Source organism: Lonchura striata, chromosome 1, assembly GCF_046129695.1.
Source record: "Lonchura striata isolate bLonStr1 chromosome 1, bLonStr1.mat, whole genome shotgun sequence".
Classification (NCBI taxonomy): domain Eukaryota; kingdom Metazoa; phylum Chordata; class Aves; order Passeriformes; family Estrildidae; genus Lonchura; species Lonchura striata.
This window is the reverse complement of record NC_134603.1, coordinates 138,494,559-138,514,387: the sequence shown is the minus strand read 5'-3', so window position 1 is coordinate 138,514,387 and position 19,829 is coordinate 138,494,559. Positions and strand designations below refer to the sequence as shown.

Genomic DNA, 19,829 nt, shown 5'->3' with positions numbered 1-19,829 from the left:
CAAAGCAGAATAGACTAGGTATGTCCCAATGCAAAATTTAGTACTCTAAGATAACACTTCATAGATAAATGAGGAAGAGATGCAGTTAAAGAGCTAACAAAACACTAGCTGTTCTAACACAGACCTCATCCAATTACACAAGGAAGGGCCAACACTGGATCAGCCCTGCTTGTGACTGATGGAGCCAATTCTAGACTCCCCCCAAAGCCTCTCCACAGAACAGAAGGAGAACTGTTCCCCTACCACCACTCCCTTCCACACTCCATAAATTAGTAGAAGGCAGATGAAAAAAGGTGTTTTATTCTGGAAGGAAAAAAGAGCTACTGTCTTGGTTCCTGTGTAACTTGCCTTTATTGGCAGCTAGGTCTTTCCCAACTCCTGCACTGAAGTATCCCCTCCCAGCCACCCAGTTTTCTGCTATAATGTACAGCCAAATTTAAATTCAACATGCTAAGGTGTAAAGAAAGCTTAGGGACAGTGAATGGTAAATATATATATATATATATATATATATGCTGTAATAGCTGGACTTCACTTCTCATTGTTTTCATTTATTTGCCATCTCTGGTGCCTCCCACACTTTCCTCTCAGTCCTGGCTAAATCTTTCCTCTCTTCAGCCAATCCTTACAGCAGCTGCTATTGTTTGCTTTACTTAGAACCTTACAATCGTTCCTCCTTAAAATCAGTTATGCTCAGAAAAAACTTTAATGCTTCCAGCTCATTAATTTCAATTTCTGAAACACGTCAGTATTAATACCTACATCCAAGCCACCATCCTCTGGCTGTTCATTCCTTGTTTTTAAAGGAATTGCTTATGCATAAAAAACCTTAAGTTCCATTCTAAGCTTACCATTACTCCACACACAGAAAAAAAGCCTAGTGACTTTGTCCTCAGGAAGGATATTAGTTGCTGTAACCAAGCCCTAAATCCATCAGATTAGGCATTTGTCCATGACAGTTATCACGCTTTAAAAAAAGAGTGACAAAACCCAAACAAAACAAATTCCAACAATTTGCATTTGACACCCTTATGTGAAAACTAACTATATTAACAACTTATAAGCCACTTTTTCATTTGGAAGAATGAGGGGTATGTTTGGTTTTTTGTTTGTTTGCTGGGAGGAGATTCTGTTGAGGTTTTTAAAATTTATTTGCAATCTCTATTCATTCTTATATCACAGATGTTCAAAATAAACAAACAACGGGAAAGAGAAATAAAGCAAAGTCAAGTACCTAGGATCTAACAGGATTACTCATGCAGAAGTCCCAGTCTAATGTTTGTATTGTTCAGTTACACTACCAGCTTCCACGAATCCCTTCTCAACTCCGATTTCTAGAGCTATACTGGTCCAAAGAACATAGATGTTCACTCACTTTTTTTATGACCAAAATTTATTATGACCTAGTGAGGACCCTCTTCTGAACCTTCTACCACTGCACGTAATTCTCTCTCACAAAAACACATGCAGCAAGCTAGATCACAGTCAAAATAAACAGTTTTCTTCCGGTTATACTTATGGCCTTCTCACCTATCTACCAAATCTGACACTGAAAGATAAAAACTTCTATGTAAAAGCTGAATAAAAAGTATATAAAGAGCAATATGAAGCAATGACTTTGCATCTTAACTAAGTGTTAAATCCCAGTTTGGTTCAAATGGACAAAAATGGCTTTCCATTCAGGATCTGATAAGAAGTAGCTTTTCTAACAATAGAAAATAGTTTATTTCAGTTACTATTTCCTGCATCACCACCACAAAAGCTCTTTCAAGAACTGTCCTGCTAAGAATTTTAACAGCACACTTTGTGTATATGGTATACCTGTATATCAATTTCCTACAACAGCTTTTCAGGTATGCCTAATATTCTTGAAAGAGAGTTTTATTTGAGCAACCTTCTGGAAATACATTATTTACTCACTGCTGCCAATTTTCTGCATTTTAATCATGTTGGGGAGATTTATCAAAAATTAGCTCCCATTCAGGTGGCTCGACATGCAGATTGTGCCGGCACAAGTAATGTCTGTACATCATCAGGAATGCTGTATGCAAAGGCACTGGGACACGCTGCCACGTACTGCCCATAAGGCACATCTTGATGCACATGGAGCTACCAGGGGACCACCTGGCTGCACATCCCCCACTGCAGAGCCAGAACTGCGGGGGTGCGTGGCTGCAGCACCGTGCCAAGTGACACGCCACAGTACCGCAGGTGACCTGGAGCTTCAGAAAGGTGCTGTTCTCAGTCCTATCACACCCATATAACCTGCTTAAGGAAGAAAAATAAATTACTTACATATGAAGGTAGCATAGGGACTTGATAATCAAGACACTTAGCCCTACTATATGTGTTTTAAAAAGCAGTATAGTTCCTATATGAATGTGCCACATGAATCTCTCCATTCTAAGTCTTAATGGATTTGTCCCTGAGCAACATCTTTCACTGAAAAGCTGAATTATTTTAAGGTAACTAGTCTTTTTTTATGCCACTGTACTATGTTAGCATTTTTATTTAATTTTTTTCTTTTTGAAAGTTTACAAGGGAATTGCAGAAGTTATTATGATAATCAACAACAGCTCTAGACATCACAGTCTCTCCCCAGATAAAATCATGAGACAACCTTCAGTCAGTTTAACTTCTTGTGCTGCAGCTCTTCACATCAAATAAATGGAAAATTTAAATTCTAAGTACACTTCCTTATGATTTTAAAACCTGACCATAGTACTATCACCTCTGACTGACAATAACAACTAAAAAAATTTTACCATATGAATTGGACAGTCTTCAGAAGGACAAAAATGCTTCAAGAACTATCAACACATACACATCACTTATTTTTCAGATATATTTGATTTCTGAAAGACTTGAAAGTCTTTAAGATCTGAAAAGTACAATTTTCATTAAAGAGTAAAAAACCCTACTGCTCCTTTTATAGTCAAGCCTCTTCTCTCTCTACCCTCCCCCACACACACTTTTTTATGTTCCCATGTCACCTTTAACAGATTTTTATGGAGTTAAAAGACTGATTGCTATCTCACATTTGACTTACAAAGAATGCCATACTCTAGTAATTGACTGCAGATGCTGAAAAATGTTCACACTCAAAAAGATGAATATTTTAATTTTTAAAAAAATATATATACACACAAAAAAAATCCTCTTAATTTAATATTTGAAAGTCCTTTTTTTTAAGTTAAGCCATTTTAATGGAGGTTCTGGGAGCTAAACAGTTACAAGTAAGCAAACACTTGTATCTTACTTTATTTTCCAAGCAGCAATAAAACTAAGGAACAATCCTTGATCTTCAGAAAAGGGATACACCTCTAAAGTAAATATCAAGTTCTGCAACAATGACATTTGATAGTATAGAAATCTTAATTGCTTCACAGTGTCTCCTTGTTCCCCTGCTCTATTTAAAAATGTAATTCTTAGTTCTATAGAAAGAGTTAAAGAATTAACATAATCTAAGCACAAAACTGGAAGTACATTTTCTCTTTCTGCCCTTATTTTTCTAATGTAATAATGATAATACCACATACTTTTACTCCATGTATCTGCAAAGACCATCAGCCATTGGAAAAGCAGGCAATTAATTTTCTTCACTATGCAGACAACAATAGTAGCAAATCTGTCAGCCAGATCTTGTCCATGCAACGTAGTTTATGCAGATTACCCAAGCCCAAAGAAAGTTAGTTTTTATCAGGAGTCCAAAGGCACTTTGTAGGCTCATGAATTAAATATAATATAAAAGCAGCGAGCAGTTTACAAAAAGGTCATGAACTTCACTGAAAACCTTCCCTTATGAAAAAAAAAAAGAGATTTATAGCTAAATTTGGAAAGTAGTGGGTACAGAAACTTAAGTAGCCTTTAAGCCCTTCCATTTTCTTCTCTGACAGTATAGATACAAACAGTCAGTGTAATCATAAAGATATTTATTATGTTTCAAGAAGTTTGTACTTTGATGCCAATTCCACAAATAATTCTGTATGGGCAAAAATCTAGACCCGCAGAATTTCTTGTATTTGTTACTAAATGAATATTTGGGTAGAAGACTCACAAAGCTTGACTAAAAACAGCATTTCGAACATTTTAGAAATATTTACATCTTTTTGCTAAGCTGTTTAAAATTATGTCTTTCTCCCAAAAGTAGTAACTACCAAAATATTCATTATTTTGTTATTAAATAAAAGACCAAAAGGGAAGGCAAGAAAATACGCATTCCCTTTCCCATATTGATTTTTTTGCTTTGTTGTGATTTTATTTTAGCATCTGAAATGTATTACAAGTTCATAGTTTAAACATACTATTTGCTGTTGACTGTCAAGAGCATAAAAACTAAATAAATAAATAGTAACATCTTTTGAAATCTAAATAGAAGCTGATACCCAGACTCACCATAATTTGAGAATCTAGTTAAAAGATATAATCTTCAAAATTTCTATTTTAACCTGACAGACACACAACAATTAACTTGTCATATAATTTCCACAGCTGCCAAGATCTTCTCTGAAACTAGAAGGCCTTAGCAGCTTGACATGGAAGCTCTATCCTAGTTATTAGAGCTTCCCTTCCCTGGGCCATTATTATTTCACTTCAGAAAGCCCTCCCATCTGTTTTCACTCAAAACCAAAAACTTTACAATTTTTTGAGAAAGGAAAACTTTGCCTTGTTTTAAATCAAGTTTTGTTTCAAAGAGATGTTCCAAGAGCTGCTGGTCTTGCAACACTCACAGGGAGGCTTATTTGCATCTCATGCACTGCTTCCATGGAAAGTCAGGTAGCTTGCAGACTTCAAGAGTGGAACAAGCTGAACATTTCTTTTTCTTTTTTTCAGCAGCCCATCCAATTAAGCACTATACTGTATTTTCCTTTAACTTAAAAAAAAATAAAAAACAAACAAACAACTCCAGAAACAAAACAAACAACAAACCAAAACCCCAAGAAACCAGAAAATAGCAACTACCAGTACACAGTACCCAAGTACCAAAAACATCTTGACCAGGAATAACAATTCTTATTGCATAATAATTACAATCATTCTTCTAAACATTTTTGTAAACTGAAATATTCTCAAAGATACTCCAGGCTAGCAAAGAGCTTCTGACTCTTTGAAGAGCATGTTTTAAAAATATCATTGTATGCCTCTTGTCAACTTCCACATTCACAGTAATATTTTAGGAGGAAATTACCATCATAAGTAAATATAGTACTTTGCTACCTACAACATGAGTGGAGTAATTCCAATCAACTGTGATATAACTTTTATCTTCCTTCTTGAAATGAGTGTCAGTGAAGATAATAGCCTTTTTCCCCCCCTACAGTAAAATAATGTTCTGTTCTCCGTTATTATTCAGAAGTTTCAAAACTTGTCTCTGTTAGAAAGTTCATTTTTCACTATTTTTTTTCCTTCTTAATCAAGGAATTCTTATTCATTACATCCAAGCATATTTTTTACAACATACGTTTTTATAAACCACCCAGCACCCTCAGAGCAAGCAGCAAAGATTACTTAACTTCTCAATCACTGATAAAAGCATAGAACATACTATGCTGGGCACTAATTCTAGCAGACCCATGCTGCCTGAAAATTTACTACTAACTACTGTATTTTGAAATGCATTATTTGCCCAATTACAAACTATTTCATATGCCAAACTGATGCACCATACTACATTTTCTTTTAAAAATCAAAGAGTTAATATAGCACAGAATTAGGCTCATAGGTAAGGACCAAACAAGAATCTTTGCAAGCACATTGACTTCTTAGCTCTAGAACTTCCTGCACCTGCAAATCAAATAAATGTTCAATTAAACTGTATCTTCTAGAAAATACATTTTCAGAACTGAGATTTGTTTAACTATTACTTCCTCTTAATTGATCATGTTTTACTTTTTTGTTAGGTTAAGGGTCATTGTGCCAGTTTTCAGATCCTCATATGATATCCATAGTCTGACAAACTCACTCCTTACCTATTCTCCAATAATATGCTTTTTCCAGTCATTGACTCCTTCTCGTAGCTCTTTACACAGAGCAAATCGCAGAACCATGCATAGTATTCGAAGACCAGACACACTCTGCATGCGGAGCTGCATTTCTCATTAGCTTGATGTTTATGCATTAAAACATTTTTAAACACAGCTCAGCACTTGAAACTCAGACAACAACTGATTAATCACCTTTATCCTTTTTCTCTACAGTCCTCCTTTCCCCAGAAGGCCATCCTTATCCTGCAAGTACACATCCATCTTTTTAAGATAATCTACTTTAGCTCTACCAACATAACTCTTAGTTTGTACTGCTGACCAAGAGATTCATTTTACCTTGTCCTCATAACCAGACTTTTTCAAAAATTGCAGCATTTTCCAATAGATTTCACAGACTATTCTGAATTGGAAGGGACCCATAAAGATTGCCGAGTCCAACACTTCAGTGAACTGAGGATCAAAGCTGTGACCTTGGTGTTATGAGCACCATGCTCTGACCAACTGAACATAAGGGGAAATAAAATGAAGTAAAGATTGGTTTAATAATTCTATTAACAAAATAAAATTGAAACTTAACTATTAATTACAATTAATGGAAGGATCTGCTGACTACCTAGCATTACAAGTTTTTATTTAAAATGTCATGCTGTATCAATTGAAATGCAGACACCTAGTATGTCACTTCTATTAAAAATTATGAAATAAAATAAAATTAGTCCAATAAGTTATTTTCCATAACTCTCAATATCCACCACCTTTTTATGTCTTAAAATCTTCTTCTGTCAAACACATCATAATTGCATAACATTAACTACTTGTCAGTCTCTCTTATAACTTTGTGAGTTTTAAAGACTCACTGAAATTTAACACTGACAGTCTAAAAGCATAAAAGTACGAGGTACTCATCATCAGGAAATGTCAATACTTCTGGCTGTAGCTGCTGATAACAACTATTTTACTTAAGAACTTTGATGCATTTCATGATAATCCCCATTTTCATAAGATACTTCCTCATGTGATTTCCTCCCTGTTACCTGATGAACATCTCCCTGTTTTCTACACCAACAATCATCAATTTTAACATTTTAATCTTGTATACCATTCACCAATCTCAACACCACTTCTATTCAGCCTCAAATATGAATAATTAAATTCTCCACACATTGATTTTGCCTTGTATGTTGTCTATACCATTTGCTTAGTCCTTAAATGCCATTATTATCTATTAGTATCAATTTACTCTTTATATTCCATCTCCTCTGAATACAAACTGGCTTTTTAACACAGCAAGACTTCTGCTTTGGTGCACTTTGCAGATAAACATAATAGCACAAACTGTTTCAGAATAATTTCTCCTAAACTATTTCTCCCAGTAGATTCAGCTACTAAGTCAAACTTTAAACACAGCATCATGAAGATTCAACGTAAGTACTGAGGGACTTCGTATCTCAGTGCGAATAATTTCAAGTTACTCTTCTCCTTGAAACTCAGAGTTCCCTTATGTCATCAGTGCAACAGTGAGCTTAACAGTATGATGATCTTGCACACCATAACGTGTAGCATTGACAAAAGTTTCAGCACTGCTGGAATCAGATGGGAAAGGAGAAAAACATACATGGAACTAATCTGAAACATTTAACAAACTCGCATATAAAACTGAAACTTAACTGCACAAGACAAGATCAACTCAGAGGGACCTGTGCCAAAAACATAAACAATTTCTCATAATTTGAAATACTGCTTCAATAAAATACAATACCGGGTTTGGAGGAGTCTTTTATTCCAAAAAGCGTCTAGTGTTACCAACCAGAGCCTACTGAAGATTGGCTAAGGGCAGAATATATACGGCGCAGAGATAAAAATGTAGAAAGACAAATTCTAATTTCACCTCAGTTGGGACAAAGGAATTCCAGAACATGGACACAGTAAGGGTGCTGAAACAATGGGCTAACCATTTCGAGGCCTAATTGGTAACTGAATCTTTTCCAGTCTTTTTAAAGAAAGAAAATGTATAAGCTTTTTTAAGGGTTTACAGTACACATAACGGCAAAAAATCAATTTTACAAAAATTAAAATATTGAAGCAAATAATCCCCTGAAGTCCTTGGCTACTGAAGTTGATACTATACAATTTGCTGTACATTTGAAAACAAGAGCAGAACCCGGAAAGACAGAGAAGTACCTGAAGCACTGTAAGAATTCCAGCAGCAAGTATCCATGCTGAACTTGGAAGACAACTGCCCAAGAACTTTATCTACCATGAAAGAGAAACTTCTGATACTGGATTCTTTCCATTTTACATTGCTTCATTTTTCCACAAAAGTTAGAAGGTATTGTACATCACATAAAACGTTATTCTTCCTGTTGCTGAGGCACCCAAGCTCTCAATGCTTTACAGTACTAGACTAGAAATCTTTAAATATTATTCCCTAGAAGGATGCTGAGAATGAACTTAATCTTGAGAATACAGCTTGGACAGCTTTGACTTGGAAAGTTAGACAGCTCTGTAAAATAGTTGAGTTCAGATGAAATCAACATACACCTTTCCCTATTAAAAGATTCATGTCCTGAAATCACTCAAAGACCAACCCTATTTGGGGTGAACCATTATCATCAGCTTTATATATAACTCTTCCAATAACTTAGGCCTTCTTAGACAATAAACTTAAAATGCTTATAAATTAAAAAAAAATATATATAAGCATGGTTTGTAAATGAGCTGATATCTATAGAACTTTGGCAGAGTTTTTTTAAAAAGGGTAAAATGTTGTTTTACTGCAAAAATTCTATATCACCCTAACAATTTAAGTTTTATTTCATTTTTCATTTGAATACGGTGTTAAAGTAATGCATAAAATGTTTCCTGTCAGGTTATAATTACATTTCAGAAAAAATAATAGCATAAAGATTGAACATTTAAGTTTAACCCTGAACACACCAGATCTGTTGCATGGCAAACACAACCTAACTGTATGTGTTGTAACAGCTTCTAATAACACATCCTTATACTACACCAATATTTATGGTACATCTCTGTTATTAAGCAGGAAAAGAGAACCCCTTTGGACTGGATAAGTTTGGAAATTACAAATATGTCTACAAAATTAGCTGAATATACTTACTCTGAATAAAACTTTTTGGGAAGACATCTAATTATGTATAAATAGCACACGATGAATCTGTGTTACCATCACAGAATAAGCTTCCCTTCACACTTCATCTCATTTGAACATCAATTATGAGCACAATTATCATACATCTGTGAAGACATATTTTTCATAATTTTTCTGGATCTCAACAAGTACTCTCCAGAAAATTGAAAGATAATAGGTGCTGTTAGGAAGACTATTTTAAAAAAAAGAGGAGGAGATTCTTGCAAAAGTGCCTTGGAAGCTTTGTTTAGTATGGTCTAGCTCATTCCTGATCCAGCTTCTTTGAGGTATCAAGGTAATTCCAAGTAAAAGGCAATAAAAACATATTTACTTGAATAAGTTGTGTTTTCACTCACTACATTTTACATGCACAAAATCTTATCTCGGGGCTTGGATCTAATAATTTAGATTCACTTGTCAGATCTTGTTATTCAACAATGTGGTGAGCACATTAAAAAGGGAAATATCAGCATATTATAATTGAGAAAATACGTTTCTGATAATACTGGTAGTACTCATATGTCCTTCATGCAACGTAAAACTTTGTTGTAAATTGGGTTATTGTGTTGCTAAACCAACAAATGCTTATGATGAAGGAAGGAGAGCAGCACTACAGCCATAAGAAAAAGAGGAGATGAGGGAGAAGAGTACATTTCAAAAATAAGCTGTGATTCAAGCAGAAGCTTCTGGACAAATTTAGAGCTCGTGCTCAAAGACATCCCATTTGTTTTTGTATCTCTGGATTTTCTTGGTTTTGTTGGGGTGATTTTGTTTACTCATTTATTCATATCCATGTTCTTTGGCATTCTCAGAAAATATCACTGTTTTAGAGGACAGGTCTAATGCTGGCCACCAAGAATCATAAATATACTTAATAGATGTGAAACTATAGGCTGAACATCATGATAAAAGTAATAAAACAGACACAGTATTTCCATCCATGTATTTATTGACAAAGAGTTTAACATTATCACTGGCGTTTTCTAGATGGAAGAGATGTAATGGAGAGGGCAAAGGAAGCAAGAATGGACCTAGACAAGGAAAGGTCTGTACAAGGAGCTGATGAGAGCAGCATATTCTATGACAAATATAAGAGAGAAAACATGGGTCATTCACTTCAAACCAAGACCTTGTACTTCTATCTCCTACCTTAACTACAACAATACATAATCCACCTCAAAGAGATCATAAAAGAGTAAGAAAGCTCATACAAAATAATCAGAACACTGATATAAATCTGTTAGATGCTCACTGTTCATAAAAGGTAAGAGGTAAACATGTTCTTAAAACTGTATTTTAAACAGAAAGATAAATAGTGAACTATGAAGTTTTATCATATGCCATTACTCTCTCATTGATTTTAATATAGGAAAAGTATTTCTTAATATAGTTGCTACTGCTATTGCCATCATTACCTATAATAAAAATGATCATTTGCCTGTATCTAACTGCTTTAAAACAATGTGGCTGTGACATCCAAGTTTTTAAGTACCTGCCTTGTTCTGAAAGAAATACAGGGTTTTTTTTCTTTGAACTATGTATATTTTAAAAATATCTCTTGCTCATATAGTGAAAATATATAATACAAAAAGCATAAAACCCTCCCCAGAAGCACATATTCAAGCTCCATTTCTCTCTTCCCCCAAAACAGAAAAATTAAGGGGAATAAAAAATAAAGAAAACCACACTATAACAACAAAAAGGACAAAATTTTGAAGTTTCAAAAGTGAGGTAAGTTGTTATCTTTTACATCACAAAGCTTTGAAAGAAACTTCAGAGCAACAAAGACTTTGGTAGATAAGAGTATCCAGCCAGGCCATTCCACACACAGCTTTACTGGAAACAGAAAGCCTCTCACAGCCCCAGATGCGCATAAACATTCAGAACAGAGGAAGAACAAACCAGCCAATTTCAATTGCTAAATAGCACACCAGAATATGTAAATGTCATCCAGCTACACAGGAGTCCAGACTCAGAATATAATTTTACATGTTTAAACTGGTCATTCTCCATGTAGACATTTTGATTTTCAGTTAAGCTAAACTGGGAAAATGGAACTGAGGGACACATTCAGCAAAGCTGACATACCCAAGTACCAATTTTGTTTTCTCTGTGTAACAGAACACACAGACAATAAAGTCCATACTATCACTTTTTTTTTTCTTTAGCTAAACCAGCCATATGTAATTTTCAAAGATCCTATTTACATGCACCTTTTCCCCCTACAGCTTCAAAACCTGCATTTATATAGCCTATAGGTCAATACACAGGTCCATCTACTATAGTCACCTACAGCGAAGTGGCACCTATACATGAAACAGAACTTACTTTTCCAACAGTCCTTTTTCCCCCAATGTGATTTTCATGATAATTTAATGATACTATGTTCCTGAAAAGCATACTCAGAATTATAGCTAAAATAATAAAAACATATTTTGAGGTAAAAAAACAAATCCAATAAATGCCTACCTGAACCCACTGGAGATGAACCAACACTAAGACTTTGTAAACTTCCATTCCTGAGCAAAGTTGGAGATTTTTGAAGACCAGAGCTTGTCACGCTTCCTGCAGCAGATGCCACAGATGAAGTTGGGGAAGCAGAAGAAACTGAAAGATGGGAAAGACTTTCTTGACTTTTATTTCCTTTAGGTCTACCAGGCCCATGTTTACTTTGCTTATTTCCTTTCCGTTTCTTCTCTGTTACAGTTTCTTCTCCTAGTCCAGAAGTTTGAGCTCGTTTGTATGCTGTAGAAGTAAGGCTTGAATTACTTATGTCTCCAGGTGAGCTGTCAAAGTTTTTAGATTGGGGAACAGCTGATGATGATGAAGGGAGACCAATTAAGGAAGTGAAACAATTGACTCCTCCCTCTTGGTTCCCAGCCTCTCCTTTATGTACATCTTTGGTTGATGAAGCCTGTTGAGAATGTGTGAAACTGTCATTTCGCAGATCTGTGTCTGTAAAACTCAAAAAATCTTGGGGAGACTGAACTGAACTTCCAGAAGATGACTTTATGCTCCCAGGAGTGCCCAAAAAACTTCCTAAAAAAAGAAAGAAGTACAATTATATTTTTCCCTGTAGTTGATAAAAACCAATGGGAAGTATTATGATCTTAGAATAAAAAACTTTAATGTGAAAGGACTTTATGAAAAGCTTTATGAAGAGCTAAAGAACTCTTTAAATAACTTGTTGGATTGGTTCTCCTGCTGATCTTCACTTTGCTGTATATGACTCTCAGATTCCTATCTGAGATTCAGATTTGCATCTGGAGCACAAACAAGTTGAAAATTAATAAAAGAAGAATAACAACTTTGTTGCTATTCCATCATGTTTTGAAGCCCTAACAAACACTTGATGCAAATTGGAGTAGATTTTTTTGATCATACAGATATATAAAAAGAAAGCTGATAGAAATGTGCTATGATCACATATACACTATGCCTGCAATCTTCTTTACCATTCTACCTAAAATTAAGAGTTTGACGCAGGTCAAGCGAAAAACAATTTGGCTTAATTCTCTCCAGCTGAGGAGGAGTTCCACAGAAAACATATTCTTCAACAGCACACAAGAGAAAGTGAAAAACAGTGTATGGAATTGGCATTTAAACACTTCTTTAGCACTGTCACAGAACCATAAAGATCTTTTGTGTAACAGAATTACATTCCTTCTCCAGTATTTGGAATGCAGTAATTTCATCACTGTATTACTGCATCCAAGGCAGAAAATTAAGCACTCTTGGGAAATACAAGCATCTACTTGCACTGAAATTCACTGATTTTATACAGGTGGGTGTCTGTGGGTACTGTTTCACAGAATTCAGACTGATGTAAACATCAAGAAAATATTCCTAACTATGATATTAGGTATAAAAACCCCATGTCCTTTTAAAACTAATGTTTTATCATTAGTACTCCACTAAATATTGTTAATAATACAATTTAAAATAAAATGCACATAAATACAGCTATTTTTAGAAATTTAAAATATCCTTGTTTTGTATTTTCAATAAGTTATATCAACTTCAGTTAATGCAGCCCAAAAGAAAATACATGCACATAATAAAGACCTATTTTGCAATCTGCAGTAAGATTTTTCTTTAAATGAGGAATTACAGAAGGCAACTTTAAAAGTTTTGAGCATTTAAACAAAAAAACTTCCTCTTCTTTCAAAGAGCTCTAGACCAATTTACAAGTGTTCACTGCATAAATAATCTCAAAAGAAAAATCACCATCACAAAGCATAAACAATAGACACTACAGTGAAAAATTACTAAAAATTACTTTACACAAGACCTAGTTTGTTGTGTTTCCAAATAATATGTTTTATTAAGTAAGGAATTATAAAAACCCTTTTAATTTTTTTAAATAATTTTCCAACTCTGATGAAGATGCCATAGTAAGATTTGCTTTTAAGCAGTGCTCATAGTGCATGTAGTGGACTTCAGCAAGCTCAAAAAGTAACATATTTTGTACTACCTAAAGTAAATAAACCTTACATACTTTTTACATACCTTCTGTTCATATATTTTAATGACAAAAAAATTAAGTAGAATGGTCTTTCACTCTGATGAAAATAGTATACTTTAAAAATCTGCATCTTGAAAAATCATTGAGCAGCCAATGCATCCTATGCATTAGGTTGCCCAGTTCTGTTCTTTAGCCAGTGCTCTGACTAAGAAACATTGAGTATTACTCCCTTAAAGAGCTAAGACGTCTAGACTCAAAGTCATATTAAAGTTTACCCCAGGCTAACTTTCTGGCACATAAAGACAATTCTGTTTGCAGCTAAAGAGAAAACCTTAACTGTCTGAACAAAAGCATCAGTTCTGCCTTTTAAAAATGTACAACCTTCTTTTTCATGTTATAGCAACAAACATTTTTGCCCTGAAAAAAGTTGGGTTTTTCCATAAAGTGAAGTAACATTCTCAGTATTGAGGATAAAAGATTAACTACTTTTCAAGTTCTGCATACATAAAATTTCTAATTCATGTCAAAGCAGAAATTCTGTTATTGCTTAACAATCAGTACCTTGCTGAAAAGGGCTAGCTGCAGTCACAGTTGTTCCTGGATTTCTTCCAGCACCGGGCTTTCTTCCCCTCTGACCTGAGCTGTGACCTGCAGATTTCTTCCCTTTGCTCTCTGACCCTCTAGCCTCTGAAGAATCTTTTCCACTTGAAACATGCGCAGGAACTTCCTGGAAATTTGCATTTGTAAATCGAGCTGAGGTATCTTCCAACCGCTTCAAGGAGCCTGACATGGAATTGTTGCTAGTGCTTGTGTATGTCTGGCATTTTAAAAGAGAGAAGAAATTAAAGAAACAAGTCACATAAAAAACTCTTAACTGTTTAAAGGACTTCATTCTTTCAAATGAACACAGAAGTGTTCAAATACTACTGTAACTAGAAACAGCAGGAATTACAGCAGCTGAAATCTGAACAGTCTCTGCAAACTGAAATATATAAAACATAATTTTGTGCAAAAAAATATGCATAATGCCTTTGATTGAAATTTTTACTTCACTGAGGTAAATGGAAAAATCTCACAGATATGGTCTTGATAGTCTATTTAAATAGGATATTGTTATTTTATGCTTAAAATTAAAAATTAGAAAATAAACTTTTAATGTTTTTCTGAACATACAATTTAATGCTTTTTTTGTTAAACTGGAAATGTTGCTCTATCAGCAGTGGAACTGTTCAAGGTGTCAAAACCTAAGAACTTGGATTTTTAAGACTTTATAGTCTCAACACCAAACCAAAATCAGCTCCCTGGCATGTGAACCATCCCCCATTCATCCAATTCCTTAAGAAACACCAAGTAAAGAAGACACATGAGACAGCTGATAGAGACATACTTACTTCAAACCTGCTCTCTGACAGGTAGAAAAACACTCTTAAGCTCCCAATGCAACCCCTATCCACCCCCAAGATTTCTAGCCCTTTTCCTACAGCCCTCTCCAGAGGGCTTTTAAAAATTTAACCTTTAGGTCCATTATTTGACTGTTAAATTTTACCAGAATTGTTCCTATTGGTGAACAATAGTCAAAAGAAGTTTCAGAGAAAGTAATTAGGTGGGCAGGGAAACTGCATGCACATTAGGAAACCATACAAGGGAATATTGCTCTTCTCATGACTGAAAAAAAAGTGGAGTTGTGCTAACAGAATTTTAATAACATAAGAAAAAATTAAAGCAAAATCAGGAAAAACCAAAAGAATTATACTGTTATTTATACTCAAGACACGTAGTAAAACAGCTTCGTTAAAAAAATACGGATCAAACCTAGAAACTCATCTGTTCAAAATGAGCTTGTCTGTTTTTCAGTTCTTACAGAACAGAATTTAAAATAGTATCTACAGTTATCTCCATTAAAGACCAGACAAACACATGCCTCTTAAAACTGAGCATACACACACATTTTCCCTGCCCAAGTGGCATGCTTGCTGAATTTAGGCCTAGAACAGAATGTTTCTTCATCTTTACATAAAGCTTTGTATAGCAACTGTACAAAGTTTTCCATATTTTACTAAAATAGCTAAGATATTTACACAACCTTACTTTTCAGTTGTAAATGACAGAAGACAACTAAATATACAAGCTTTAAGGAAAGCAAATACTTCAATCTATTTGCATACCAGGCCAGGCAATGACAAGTAAGCATTAATTTGCAAACACTGTGCTGTAATTTAGTTTGACTGCAAGTGTGAATCCCACTCCTGGTAGATTTTGAAGAATATGCATGCACAACACAATTCTGCCTTGGAAAATTTTGCTCCCACAGCTACTTGCATTTCAGAAGGTGCTATAAGGTGTACTGAAATCTACATGCTTACTCAGAGAATCATAAACACTAACATGATGAAATATACCCTAAGCAGAGAAAGCTACTGTCATTTTTATGCTCTCCATCTATCACTCCCTGATAGAGCTACTCCATCCATCTGCAGCAAGTCTTAAAACTTCTGGGGATTTATGGTAAACACAGAGTAATCAGTCTTGGTACACATAGTACATGCCAAGGTTTGAGTGGCCTTTAGCCCTGTGCAGATGTATAAGACAGTACCCTTGCACAGAGAGGGGAAAGATCATGGCAGGTAATTCTCCACAAAAATGCCAGATGGTAAGAGCAGAGTCCAAGCAACAATCAACCAACCCAAAAAAACCCCAAAACCAACACTGGGTTTGCATGGTCAGGTTTTGGTAGAGAGGGGGCTACAGGGGGGTTCTGTAAGAAGCTGCCAGAGGTGTCCTCCATGTCCAGGAAAGCCAATTCCAGTCAGCTTCAGGACCGACCCAAAGTTGGCCAGGGCTGAACCCATCACAAATGGTAACAACATACTGAAGAAGGAAAACCAAAAAAAGCTTATTGGGCAGATGGAACTGCAGCCAGAGAAGGACCGAGAACATGTGAAAGAATCAACTCTGCAGACACCAAGGTCAGAAAAGAAAGAGGAGGAGGTGCTCTAGGCACCACAGCTGAGATTCCCCTGCATACCATGAAGACCATGGTGATGCTGCTGTGCCCCTGCAGCCCTTCGATGGATGGCCCATTACAGAGATGCAGAGATCGACCTGCAGCCCATGGAAGAAACCCACACCAGAGCAAGAGGTGCCTGAGAGCAGGCTGTGACTCCGTGGAGCAGGCTCCTAGCAGGATCTGGTGACCTGTGGAGAAAGATCCCATGCTGGAGCAGGTTTCCTCACATGACTTGTGACCCTCTGGGGGGTCCACACTGGAGGTAGGCTGTGCCAGAAGGACTGCACCCTGTGGAGAAGTGATTCTTGCTGCAGCAGTCTGTGGAGAAGCATAGTCCATGGGATGGACTCGCGATGGAGAAGTTCGTGAAGGACTATCTCCCATGGGAGGAATGCTGGAGCTGGGGAGGACTCTTCTCCTTAAGCAGCTGCAGGAGCAACCACTGAAGAACTAACCATAACCCTCACTCTCCATCTCCCCACACTGCTGGAGGGAGCCAAAGCTCAAAACATGAGACAAGAATTTTCTACCAGGAGTAAATATGGGGCTGATGGCTCCTCCCAACTAAGAAGGCAGGCAGAAGAGGCAGCAAAGAATTCAAATTCCTAAGTCACTGTAGTTCTTCTTAAAACATCCTATATCTACGTACCAAAAGTGAAAAAATGTAGTGCTACTGCATTAATCACAGAGTAGTCAGGCATTTCTTATTTCAAACTTTTTCTAACTTAACTGATTCAGACTGAACAACATTTGCTGTGGCATTACAGGGATGCACAAAAGTGCTTCTCAAAATAGCAGGGGCTGGAACCTCAGTAAAATTTTGTGGAATTAAATTCTGCAGAAACAACAGGCAATTCAACTACACTAAAGAAGGCGAATTCAGTTTATCGTGCAGCCTTTCATGATTCTATCTAAAGAAACCACTCATCCAGATAAAAACATGTTTTAAGACATCACCTGCATAAATGGCCATTACCACTGGATTTACAAAGGTTTAACATCTTTAAAAAGGAAAAACAAATTGCATTTCAAATTTCAGTTTCCCCCACAGGAATATTATAGTAGCAGAAGTGATTATATATCACAATAAAGTCATGCATTCAATACAAAGAAAGACTGCTGTGAAACAGAGATCAGGTTCAAATCAATTCTAGCAACTCCATGTAAAAGGACACATAAAAGTAATACATTAATGCAATATTCTGAACCAAATATTCATCTTAGAAAAAAATAAAGCTTGTTTCATTACTAAAATTTCAAAGTTTTGAGGAATTTATACAAGTTTATAACCTAGAAAAGCAAATTCATGTAAATTGTGTTAAAATTACTTAGGAAAATATTAACTGAAGGAACTAGCTAAAGCCAAAAAAAAAGGTCACTTCCATATATCCAGTAGATACTTTTAAAAAAAATGTAATTGCACTTAGGAACCTCTGAACTTCAATTTTCCAATAAAAACGCCAATAAAAAGCTGAACACAAATTTCCCTGATTATTTGAAGCACTATAAAAAAAAAGTCAATAAATGAAGCAAACAGGTTAAGTAAATATTCTGTTTTAGTTAATTAAGTTATAATTTAAGTTCTAGAATTAGAGATATACTGTTCACTTTAGTGTCTGCTCTAGCTCATCCTTGTGACTATCATAGGAGTAAACCTTGTAGTTAGGAAAAGGATAGGAAGGACAATGCAATTACAAATAAGCTTAGCAGAAAACCCGAATCCAACTGTGTCTTTGGCATTAAAAGCATATTCCCATAGGCCGGATGCAAAAAATAATCAATATTTCCATATATTTAACTTTTACAGAACTATACAACAATATCACTTCTTGTTAAAACTTACAATTATTAGATAATCAAAGTACAAGAGGAATGCAATTTAAGAAAGGTAAGATCACACACAGTATAAAAACTAAACAAAGGTTGTAAATTTAAAGAAGTTTCCATACAAGTTTCCACAAAGCTTCTTTTACAGGATATGAATTTTTGAAGTTGTCTCAGATTCAAAAAGAGTATGGTTAGGGCAAATTAATAAAATGAAATAACCAATCGTGGACCAGTCAATACTACAACCTAATTCCAATAGAAAATATCACACTCACTGATTGCAATCTCTAATTGCTCTTAAATCAAACCAGCAAAGTGATAAATTGACTCTACCTTTTCTTCTGTTTTTTTTAATTGAGTTATTGAGAGTTTCAGACCACTGACTACTAAGTCTCATTTGACAGAACAGCATCAAAGAGGACAAAGCAGAACAAGAAACAAGACTCAACAAAAGTGTGAGCTACAAATTATGGGATGTTAGCAGGTATGGATTCTCAAGTTAATAATCTTATTACTGAGAATAAAGAAATCTGCAAAGCATACAAAAAAATCTAACCCTCTTGGAGACTATTCTTGAAATTAATATCACTAGTTGAGAGAACACTTCCAGAGACCAGAGAAAGCTGGTATTTCAATTGTTTCACCCAGTCTTAATGAGGTCTTGGGTGTACCAAACACACATTTGTTGAATGTAACACCTCAGCAAACAAACCACACACAGTTAACACAAGCCTCAACACCTTACATGATGATCTGTGCATATTAAGCACAGTTCAACTTAAACCATGATTCCCCAACTCTGATGTCAAACATCACCACATGAATGGGACACAATGGTTTTTTCACATCACCACATGAATGGGACACAATGGTTTTTTCCAACTTTGAAATCAGAAAACCATTTCTCAATAGTACTGCCCCCTCTGTAACACCAACATTCGTGTAATTTTATCGGTGGATAGCAAAAGTGATTCTTGCTGAGTACATTGAGAACTGTCATTATTTAACCCTGTATGTTGCTAATGGAATTAGGTATTTTCTAACACATCAACAGAAATGAAAGGTCAGAGAACCTAACATAACAACCTGCTAATATGGCAAATCGTAAGTATATGAACCATGAGCTGTAATTCCATAACTACCAGTTTTAAATGCTTACAGGTTCAGTGTCAGCTCAACATACACAAGTGAATTTTGAAGGAAAGACTTTCTAAAAGTTCTCAAGTTATGAAATATACCTCAATTAAGGAAAATTTACTGGAGTATCACTGGCACCTGACCCAAAATTTAAGTACAAAACTCTAAGCCTTTCTCCATATGATAAACCTTCAAGTATTTTAGGATTTTAACGTTACAGGAAAAAATATCAAGAGTCCTTGATAATTATAGAATTTA

At 35.4% G+C, this 19,829-nt stretch overlaps 1 protein-coding gene across 5 annotated transcripts in view; it reads right to left on the bottom strand.

Annotated features, from left to right (window-relative positions):
• MLLT10 (MLLT10 histone lysine methyltransferase DOT1L cofactor) overlaps positions 1-19,829 on the bottom strand; it is a 123,146-nt gene that overhangs the window by 44,134 nt on the left and 59,183 nt on the right. For all 5 annotated transcript variants that reach the window (XM_077788481.1, XM_031503815.2, XM_021530377.3 and 2 more), the window contains 2 exons: positions 14,162-14,417; positions 11,605-12,174 (listed from right to left, as the gene is read on the bottom strand). In XM_077788481.1, coding sequence (XP_077644607.1) covers positions 11,605-12,174; positions 14,162-14,417 — 826 coding nt within the window. The remainder of the gene's footprint in view (positions 1-11,604; positions 12,175-14,161; positions 14,418-19,829) is intronic.